The sequence below is a fragment of the Trachurus japonicus genome, chromosome 23 (genome assembly GCF_045865225.1).
Source record: "Trachurus japonicus isolate A0001 chromosome 23, Traja_1.0".
Classification (NCBI taxonomy): Eukaryota; Metazoa; Chordata; class Actinopteri; order Carangiformes; family Carangidae; genus Trachurus; species Trachurus japonicus.
In genome coordinates, this window is record NC_140929.1 from 23,896,786 (window position 1) to 23,908,192 (window position 11,407).

An 11,407-nucleotide genomic window follows, 5' to 3' on the forward strand; every position below is an offset into this window, starting at 1 on the left:
GAATAGCATAGATATTCAAGTGCACTTGCATTAAATCTGGTTGTTTGAGCCAAGATTAGGCTACAATATATTTTCTCCAACTATATTTAAGTTCCCTGTTAAGGGCCAACCTTCAATTTTGTAAATTTCTGATTTATTCCCGTTAATTCCCATATATTCCCGTTAATTCCCATGGAAAGTTTCCAACTTTGAAAATTCCCGGAATTTTGCAACCCTAGTGCTCGCACATAGTGACGACGAGCACGCTCATCGTCGCTAACCAAGATAGGATTAATAGAGAGTTGGCCACTCCGAGGTAAAAACCAAAACCCAAATGAAATAGCAGCGTCCAGTCCGGGGTGCCGCCGGGACTGGCCCGGGGTATTATTATTTTTAATAACGCGGGTTAAAATACGGGAGATTTACGGGAAAATACTAATACGGGAGGACGGCGGGAAAGAGGGGTAAAATACGGGACTTTCCCGGCCAGAACGGGATACTTGACAGTCAGGTATGATATTGAAATGCTCCAAAATTCTGAGCATCCCCATAGCACAGGTGTCTGCAACAGAAAATGGAGCCGCCACTTGTGTTAAAGGAGTCATCACCTGGTTTTTTATGTATCCAATCCCCCTTAAATTGCTTTGAATCAGTTCTTAAAACTTATTGGAAACATTTTAAAAAAAAAAAATTCAAACATAGAGCTTGTTCTGACACTTTTTCATACGGCAACTTTCTCTCGTGAGAGTAGGCGCGAGGTTTTGACTGGTCCGGATGTTCATTGTATTAATATGTAATGAGGCGCGCATTGATTGGACGCAGGGAGGACAGAGCCACATGCAGGCTGTATTGGAAACCGCATACTATGCTGCTCTGTCGTGTACCGTAACCATGTTATAACTTCATAAAATAAAACAAAATTGTATCGGTTCATTGTAAAACATGTATTTATTGATGCAAATGTGGTGATTTCTGTACGTAGGCTACAGAGCCCCGGTGCAAAGCTGCTGCTGCTCTGTGTGAAGCTTCACTTTTCATTCAAACAAACTAATACGACTGCCACAATGTTAGATTTCATCAATGAGACCAACATTTATCTCCTAAAAATAATCTAACCAGTCGGCGGTAAACCTCTACAAACTTGCGGGTAAGTTAATTAACGACCGTTTCCTCCGCGGGCATGACAACGTAGTTTGACCGGTTAACGAGCAGCTGCAGGCGGGTTGCTGACGAGTCACTCTCCGCTCCTCTGCCTCGCTGGAGCTGCACTTCTCCCAACGCGAAGCAAACTTCTAAGCCGTCATTTGGATAAACTAACCGCACATTGGGGATCTAAACCCTTACTTTCTCGCATGAATAAATATTAAAACTTAATAAATTAACGACCCTTTCCTCCGGCGGCACGACGACGTTGTTATCGGCTAAACGAGCGCTGCAGGCGGGTTGAGGAGTCACTCCTCCTCCTCTCCTCTGGTGCTCACTGCAGCTGGCTGCACCTCACTTCTCCCAACGCGGAGCTAACTTCTGAACAGCCGTCATTCGGATAAACTAACCGCACACTGGGGATCTAAACCCTTACTTTCTCGCATGAAAAAATATTAAAACTTAATAAATTAATGACTGTTTCTTTCGGCGGCATGACGATGTCGTTCGGCCAGGTAAACGAGCGCTGCAGGCGGGTTGAGGAGTCACTCCTCCTCCGCTCCTCTGGTGCTGGCTGCAGCTGGCTGCACCTCACTTCTCCCAACGCGGAGAAAACTTCTAAACAGCCGTCATTTGGATAAACTAACCGCACATTGGGGATCTAAACCCTTACTTTCTGGCATGAAAAATTATTAAAACTTAATAAAGTGACGAAATAACAGCGCTACAGTGGGAAATAAAACAACCCGTAATGGCGGCGCGGCAGAAGTCGGGGTGGTGGAAGAGAGGTGTGTTTATGAAAGCAGTCGCCACGGTGACGTCACCGTAGGCGCAGAATCAAAATCTCGTAATGTTGAGGTGTGCAGCCTCATGAGCTACTCTGGCTTAAACAAAGAGCCCAAACCAAAAAACTCAGCCACTTTCAAACCCCAGGTTTTCAGGCAAGTTTCCACTGAGGTCCAACACCAGTAGACATGTTTTAACAAGGAAAAATGCGATTTCCGGGTGATGACTCCTTTAAGAAGGAAAACATTCAGACTGTTCACCTTACCTTCACACGAGGAAATAAACTGCAACACAACCGCGTGGTCTTCTTCTGTTGGATTTGAATGGCGGCAACAACCGCTGGCTCAAAGTGAAAGTGAACTTTAGACAGGAGGAGGAGGAAGGAGGGCCTGCATGGGGCTTGCAGGGCCCAGGGGTCAGGGGATGCCACTTCTGTAATCTGAGTAGAGAGACTTGTGTTTTTACTGCTGTTTATTTCTACTACTGAACCACAAAGAGTTAAAATATTAATGATAATATCGATCTTCAGTCCGCCGCTTGTCAGTGATTCTGTGTGTTTGATCGTCTCCAGTTTCCTCCAGGACGCTGCAGGACTCCATGAAGCGACACTAGGGGGCGACACCGCTCCGTGTGGTGGAAACATGAGACCAGACAAACAAGAAGAAGAAGATGACGACACATCCGTCCACGGTTTGTTATGAAAAGTCTCCGGAGGAGGTGAGGACGATGTCTGTGAGACACTGACGGAGACAACAGAGAGTTTAGACTGAGACACTGACGGAGACAACAGAGAGTTTAGACTGAGACACTGACGGAGACAACAGAGAGTTTAGACTGAGACACGGAGATAACAGAGTCTAAAACTCCCGTCGGTCTGAGTCTCTGTCTCCAGCTCCAGGTTCCTGATCCAGCCTGACAGATCCTCCTGTGAGCAGCTCAGCGTCTGGTTTGTCAACTGGCTGATGATGTGTTAAAGTTTTCTTGTCTGTAACAACATCTATTGCACGTCTGTCCGTCCTGGGTGAGGGATCCCTCCTCTGTTGCTCACCCTGAGGTTTCTCCAATTTTTCCCTGTTAAAAGGGTTTTCCATGGAGTTTTTCCTCAGTCTATGTGAGGGTCTAAAGACAGAGGATGTAGTTATGATGCCATTTGAGACAAACTGTTCAAATAAAAAAAAAAAAAAACGGGCTATACAAATAAAACTGCCTTGCCTTAAAGTGTTAATAGTGTGTTAGCTACAGTAGCTGTAGGCCTATAGAGCAGGTGTTACATCTCTGAGAGCTTCTTCTTCCTGACTGTGACTGTGAAGCTGCTGAAGCTCAGAGCTGCTGTCTGTGACTCCACAGGAGGAGGGGATGCCACCTTTAGCTGGAGCAGAGCTGGTCCACACCCCGCTGCAGCTCTATCGATATCTCCTGAGGTGCTGCAGGCTGCTGCCCAACACGGCCATGCAGCAACACTATCGACACGCCATACGACAGGTGAGCTCCTCAGGTACACACACACGTCTGCTGACAGGCCAGCCAGGTGTAACGCTACAGACGGATTCTCTTCTCTCTCTAGTGACAGTTTCTGAGCTGTTGATGCAGAGAGAAGCTGGATGGAGCTGCAGAGTGGATTGACTGACAGTCTGATGATGTGTTAGATCAGTCTGATGATGTCACATATTTATTGGTTGTGTTTAGTGTTGAGTTTAGATTTGATTATCCTGAATTGATTGATTTGATTTGATCCTGATTACATGTTGTTAGTATTCAGTGAGTTTATCATTTGTTTTCCTGTTAATTATTTGTGTTTTTTATTTATTTTCTCCACGTTGGGGCACCAGAGAATAAATATACGGTGGGAGGGAGGAGTCACTACTGTCACTGTCATTTCATCTTCAACATCATGTGCAGGAAAACATTAAAGTAACAGTGATGATGGTGAGGGAGGTTTGATTGACAGCCAAACACAAACTGTTGGAGCTATTTATTCATTCATTGTTAGTGTTGTTTAGTTTAATATTTAGTTTAGATATGATTTTCCTGAATTGATTTATTTAATTTAATTCTGATTCTTTCTGATTCTGTTAGTTTATTATTTGTGTAGTTCAGGTGTTTTCCTGTTAAATATTTGTGTTTTCTTTCATTTGATCACATCACCAGAGAATAAATATGTAGGGCTACAGTGAGGGACCAGCATGCACCTGGGTGGGCTGATGGTTTTTTTCCAGAGCAGAAGAGGCACCCAGGAATTTTATTTGTTCTTTTCTTGCTCGTTTCTGGTCAAATACTGTACCACATTATAGTTAAAACTGGACTTTGCATGGTCATTTTGTTTCTCTCACCAGTCTACATCACAACCCATGGTGCAGTGGTCCTTTGATTCTTTAGGATTTAAAGTTTGATTTGAAGCTTTTATTAGTTTCCACAAACAGCCACTACAATGACTGATAGCCTGTCTGATCTCTTCAGGTCCCTGCTGCTGCTGCTGCATTCACACAGTCACACACAGATCAGGAAAACCTGAGAAAATCCAGGATTAAGTCTGAAACTGAGGATTGTTTTCATTATCATCACTTATTCTCATCCAAAACGTCCAATTCTTCCATTTAGATTTTAAAAATGAAGGAAAGAAACACAGTGGAAAAACTCAAACCAGAGAAATAATAATGATAATCATGATAATAATAATATTAATAATAATGATGAATGAATGAATAATAAAGTGTCCTGATTGATGACTTTGTGTTTCCAGGGTTACACCAGTCACTCAGATGAGGACGACCCAGAGAGGATCCAGATGATCATCCAGAGAGCGATAACAGACGCTGACTGGATTCTAGATAAAGTGAGTTTAATAATAATAATAATAATAATAATAATAATAATATTGTTAGACAGACCAAAACACATCAGTCTCTCCTCTCTGTGGTTGCAGTACACCAAGAAGAAGTGAGGAGAAGGAGGCAGCAGCTGCTCACAACTATGAAGCTCATTGTTTCTATCAGATAAATATTCATATCAGTGTAAAAACTGTTCAGACTTAAATGTGATTTAGTAATGTTTGATATTTTTAAATAAAGTTGTTCTCACTGACTGTGGCTCCTTGGTCTCATTTTCAGTGTGAGTTAGTGGCAGTGGGAACACAGGCAGCGCAGCCACGATGCATCATGGGAAGTGGAGTGTTTTCAAAGCCACTGAGCGCTTCAGGCGCGTTGCATCGACGCAGCGTTCAGTGGGTTCGATTCCCAACAGCTGTGTGTCATTTAGCTCGTCTGTTAAACATGTGAAATGAGATCACGTTGCCATGGAGCCTTCACTGTTGAACATCTTTTAAGCTGTGGGCTGTTTCGACTTGTTTTAGGACAGAAGTTAATCAACATGAGGGTTGACACTTTTATTATTATGAGGGAGCCATTGTGAAGGGAGCAAATAGGATCCTGAGGGACCCTTCACACATCCTCTTTCAAGAGTACTAGCTGCTGCCAGCAGCCGTTGAGGAGGTGCTACGGAGCCAGCAGGTGTAGGACCAACCGTTTCAAACTGTCCTTTATTCCCACCTCCATCTCATTACTAAATAAACAAACCAACTCTGTATTTTAACCTATTTATTGCACTGACTACACTTTTTCGGTATGTATGTCATTGATACTGTTGTATAAACCATGTGTTTCATTTTCATTTCTCCTTTATTTATTCAGGGAAGGTCAATTGAGAGCGAGCTCTCTTTATCAATGACACCCTGATTACGAAAACACACAATTATTTATACAGATTCATCAAGGTCATGATCCACAATTGCACACAGGTTGTAGAACATTTGATAGTAGGTTGTTAAAACTATCTAAGGAAATAAGATGATCCAGTTTCAGACAGCTTTGTAGGTTATTCCACTTTTGGGGGACATAGAACTGAAAGGCAGTCTTCCCTAATTCTGTCCTGATACTGGGAATTTGTAAAACCAAGCTGTCCTGTGAACGAGTGTGCAAGTTACAAATTCTAAGTGAGATTAAGCTGGAAAGATAAACAGGTAAAATTTCAAGTAAAGCTTTGTAAATAAAAACCATGCCATGTTGTTCCCTCCTTACCCTTAAGGATGGCCATCCAACCTTGCTATAAAGAACACAGTGATGGGTTCGGAACACATCTCCAGTAATAAAACGAAGAGAGGAGTGATAAAGTGCATCCAGGGGTTTCAATGTAGCGAGAGCAGCATGCATGTAAATGACATCACCGTAATCAAGTGCAGGTAAGAAAATGGCCTGAACAAGTTATTTTCTACATTCTACATTGTCAGACAAGCTCTATTACGATATAAGAATGATAATTTTTTCTTAAGTTTATTGGTAAGATTGGAAATATGAGTTTTAAAAGACAGTTTGTCATCCAACCAAATGCCCAGATATGTGTAATTTGAAACTCTCTCAATTTGAGTCCTGTCTACTGTTGAGATACCACCGTGCAATGGCAAGGAAGAGAGCAATCTTATGAATATCATATATCACGCCCATAGCCAGCCTTGTGGAGGGGGGGGGTCTTTTTCCCCAAAAAGTGGACTTTTAACTTCACTTTGACATCACATGTTTCTCTTCTCTGTTGTTCTCCTCCACTATCCTTTACTGTTGCTCTCCTTTACAACAATATTTCACCATTTAATTCATTTTTTATATTAAAAAAACCCCCGTCTTAGCTTTGGTTTGGTGCTGTGGTTTTCAGGGTCAAAGGTCACAGTCATGGTCTAGATTACAAATCAGCAGGACTCATGAATGTCTGTATAGGTGACTCATAATCCAATTCCATCATTTGTCCTGATAACAGATTAGCTCCACTGCTTCCTCACCTCTGAGCTTTATCAGGACACACACACACACACACACACACACACACACACACACGCCCCAGTGATATGCTGTTGCCACCTGGGAGACTGTGTCTTATATCTCTCTGGGTGTTTTAGCTGCTGTCTGTCTTGTTCCTTTCACACCATTACAGCTTCCATTTTAGAAAGAGAAGGAGAGGTTAGGAGGTGATGATTAGAGGAGGATGCAGCCCAAAGAGACAGAGAGATAGTCATGAGAGAAGATGAGAAGAAGGCTGAGTACACATGAGGGCATAGATGTAGGGAAGTAAAGGAGAGGGGATGACATGCAGCAATGCGCCCAGGGTGAAGGAGAACTCATGGTATGTGTTCACTACCTTCACTACCATCTGTGAGCTACTTCAAATCTACCAGACCTGTTCAGGAGACAACATGGTTCAAAGACAACCAATTATCACTGGAAAACATTTGGCATTAGAATTAAAAATATGTAATGATAATCCAAGTGAATCATTATTTCAACAGATATCTTTGCAGTTTTTTTCCCAAGTGAGAACTGGTTAGTACTTGGATAAGAGCCTGTAGGTCCTGTGATCTTTGTCTGTATCTTTATCAGCAGAGAGCTGCAGCTTTTGTGGTTGAGACAGATCTTGTCCAAACAGAGGAATGATTCCCTCTGATTTAGTTTGCACTCTTCCCTGTTTTCCGTTTTTGTTTTATGTCTCTTTCAGCAATCTCACATTAAGCCAGTGAGTAATTACCTGTGTGATGTTATGCAGTGACATCCAGGAGGGGCTCTGGTGGCTCGGAGCATATGGGCGTAATGAACCTACAGCAGGAGGTTGCTGGTTTGACAGCTGTCATCATTTACAATGTGTCAATCCTGCACTCCCTCTGCAGTATGGCCAACATTACAACAACCTTCATCAGATCCAATACACAGGCAATGTTGTCAGGTTAACAATTCATTTTTGATTTTGTCTTGTGTTCGGATTTGTTGAGAATTTTAAAAAAAAATCTAGATTATTGATTTCTATTTCAAACACTTGAATTCTTTGTTGGTTATAGAAAGTATATATCTCAGAATATAGCCTACATTCATTTGCATTTCAGATAATTTAAAACCCTCCTCATTGGTTACCACTGCATGTAAACAAAGGATTATCGCTCCATTGTCAATAAAAAATAATACTTTCCATCTGTCTTCCCACATCTCCCATCACTCAGAACTGAATAATTAGGCTACTTATTAATTACCACTTTCTTGCAAATGTCTGTGTAATCAGTAAATATAGAACATTTAGTTCTGCACCTATTATTTATTACTCATCAGACCACACTGACTTTACTGACTGTGACACATGCTGCCAAAGTTTAATTTGGCATTGTATCCCTTGTGTGTCTCCGTTATGATAGCTGGCAAGTTGCCTCAAAAAAAAAAAAATCATATTTTGGTTTTAACTGGTAAATAACTCTTTAATTTTACATTAGTTTTCAGATACCTTTTAAATTTGAGTGTGCCACAAATCTACAAAACATCAATAGTCCTGTCATTTCCTGTTGTCCAGTCATGTCAGTGTTTAAAACGCATACCTTTTAGATGTTTTCGTCAAACTTTACTTTATCAAAATATCTGAATTGCAATCTTTATTGACAACAACACAGGTGTACACACAGATGAATACAAATAAAGACAAGTGTTTAGGCTACAACATTATAAATATATTAATTCAAACCTTATTTATTCTCAAGATGGACATTGAGGTTTTGTCCTCATTTGCAATGTCGTCGAGATCACAAACAGTATTCATATCAAAAGCACACAAGTCACAGATATACCATATGCATAATTAGGACAAAACACAGTTGCGAAAGGTCAATTTTTTTTTTTAAACGAACCCATTCAAACCCATCGATGAAGATGGGTTTGAATCTGTGGTTGGTGTGTTTGTCTGAATCTCTGCACATGTGACACACTGGCTGCTGATGGTTCAGACAGAAGAGTTTGAGTTTCTCAGACTGCAGACTGCAGAGAGCCTCTGAAGATCTCTGCTCTCTCAGCTGTAGGAAGCTCTCACACAGGTTCTTCAACGCCAAACATAAAGGCGGATTGTCCTTTGAAGATCTTCTCTTACAAACTGGACACAGTTGATCTTGTTTCTCCTTCCACCAGCTCTTCAGACAGTCTTTACAGAAGCTGATGACGTGATTTGTTTCAGTGTTAATGATCCACAAGAACAAAGAGAAAAGAACTGGACAGAACAGATAAATATGAAGAAAGAAAAAGAGGAGTCAAACAGACAAACAGAATCATGAGGTCGGTTCTGATCCAAATTTTAACTGCTCAGTTTAAGACAGACGGAGAAAAAACCTGAGCCACTTCATTAAACTTTAATGATCAAAGTCCATCTGATAAATGGAACTTTGGAGCTAAAATAAGTGAAACTGTGACTTTGTAGCGTTTATCTGCAGTTTGATGGTTTTAAAAAAGGAAATAAAACTTTTTTTAAAAACATAGAACCACAGTCAAATTAAAACACTGAAACGTAAAAATACAAAAGTGTTCTCATCAAAAATATACATCAAACACCAGGAGAGGCAATATAGATGATGTAATATGACCCCTGATCTGTAACGCTTAAAGATACAAATGAAAATATGTTGTTAACTTTATTTTGAAATTTGATACATTTTTGGGTTTTTTTTCACCACTTAAAGCAGAAGTAAGCGATCCGGTGGTTTTGGCTAACTTTTTGTCAGCCGATGGAGTTAGCAGTCCCCGCCCTCGTCCCTACGTCACCACATTCACGTGCAGCTGTCTTTCTTGAGTTTTAATAAGGCATTCATGAATGGAGTCACACAAACACAACCAAACAGGAGTAGGCTACAGTCAGTGAGTGAGTGGCCTGAAGATGTTCTCAGGCCGCTATCTTTATAGTTCCCAAAACACATTGAACAGCAGACAAAATATATGGCACTGATAGTTCTGCCTGGCTTCACCGCCAGGACACAACACCCCTTGTAAATTCACACAGCACTGGTCGTAAGAGCTTCTCTGGCTTCTGACCTTTAACCTGTCCCGAGTGGACTCTGTCTGTGTCTGGTGTATCTCATACAGATATCATCAAAGGGATTAGCTGAGTACCACTTTCCACAAGGTGAAAGGAAGTTCACTTAGTTAACATGGTTATACAGCACTCGTAAAGCATACTATGGGTTACACCAAAATTTCCCATTACAAAACAAAACAAAAAACGGATGTTATAACACGTTATTGAATCTGATCAGAACTTCAATTTCCGTTTTTAACATTTTTGTTCATTTTCTAAAAAAGTGAAATAAAAAATAAAATGAAACAGAATAAAATAAAAGGAGGAGAAACGAGCACAAACAGAAACAGCCAATAAAAGATGAACACGTCTAACAATAAAAACATGGCGACGCTAAAAACAGCTTTTTAAGGCAAAGTTATAAAATCAAAGAAACATAATTCATAACATGTTGTGATGTCACAGTTTATTGTTTTTTTGTTGTTGTTTATTTTGGATCCCCATTAGTCTTCATTGAAATGGAGACTATTCTTCCTGGGGTCCACATTAAATCAAACAGAGACAATTTAAGAGACAGCATTTTCACAAAAGAATTACATGAAGTCATTCAACATAGATGTATTAACATGATTATAGAATAATTATATGAAAAATTACATGAAGTCATTCAACGTAGATGTATTAACATGATTAAAGAATTACATGAAGTCTCTCAAAGTAAATGTATTAATATATTTAAGAGTTAGCCTACATGAAGCATTAAATGAAGTTATTCAACATAAATGTATTAAGATGATTATAGAAGAGTTTTATGAAGCATTACATGAAGTTATTCAACATAAATGTATTAATATGACTATAGAGAGTTCAACATAACTTCATGACAAATCACAGCTTCCTTCAGTTTCATTGTAAAGCTCAACATTCCAACAGTTGTGATTAAGTGAGATGTTTGAGGTCTGACAAAGAATCAGAACTCTAAACTTTTTATCAACCATCATCAATAGTAATAATCATATTGATCGGTGATGTGATGGCGCCTCCTCCTACTCCAACTCTCCATGGGGAGGAGGTGCACGTGGTGGCCTGAGGGAAGAGCCCCTCAGAAGACCATCTACTCCTGTGAAGAGGAGGAGGTCCTGGAGGGAAATGGAGCTCCTCCCAACTGAGGGGAGGAGGAGGAAAACAACAATGACAACTTCATTGGTAACAGCTTCACTGGGAGGTTAATGCCACTGGAAATGAGCGGAAACATCTTCTGAGTGAAAGTGTGTCTGAAGGTGTGTATGTGTGTTTTAGTATCAGGATCAGAGAACGACAGTTTTCCTCTGTTGAAGTCCAGATTCACTCTGATCCTCTGGAGCTTCTTCTGTTCTGGGAGATAGGTGACTGGAGCTGATGGTGAATGTGCTCTGTATTTACCTGTATTGAACAATATCATCCATAATCCAGACTCTATCTTGCCTCCCTTCCTCTTCACAGTCTCTGTTAACACACCCAGTATCCACCGTGTACTGTCTCCAACCTGGACATCCCAGCTGTGAGTCCCTGAGTTAAAACCCTCAGAGCCCAGGACAGAGCAGAAAGTGTCAATCCTCTCTGGATTGTCAGGAAGCTGCTGTTTATGTCCTTCTCTCACACTGGT

At 40.8% G+C, this 11,407-nt stretch overlaps 1 protein-coding gene across 2 annotated transcripts; it reads left to right on the forward strand.

The window, feature by feature from the left end:
• Window positions 1–2,643: 2,643 nt before the first annotated feature.
• Window positions 2,644–4,991, forward strand: LOC146963078 (LYR motif-containing protein 9-like). Of its 2 annotated transcripts, none has more exons than XM_085769022.1 (4): window positions 2,644–2,835; window positions 3,256–3,390; window positions 4,649–4,741; window positions 4,832–4,991. In XM_085769022.1, the coding sequence occupies exons 2-4, from the start codon at window positions 3,265–3,267 to the stop codon at window positions 4,847–4,849; spliced, it is 237 nt and encodes a 78-aa protein (XP_085625148.1). In that variant the 5' UTR covers window positions 2,644–2,835; window positions 3,256–3,264; the 3' UTR covers window positions 4,850–4,991. The 2 variants fall into 2 exon arrangements, with proteins under 2 accessions (XP_085625148.1, XP_085625147.1); XM_085769021.1 differs by having other exon boundaries at window positions 2,682–2,854.
• The last annotated feature ends 6,416 nt before the right edge of the window (window positions 4,992–11,407 follow it).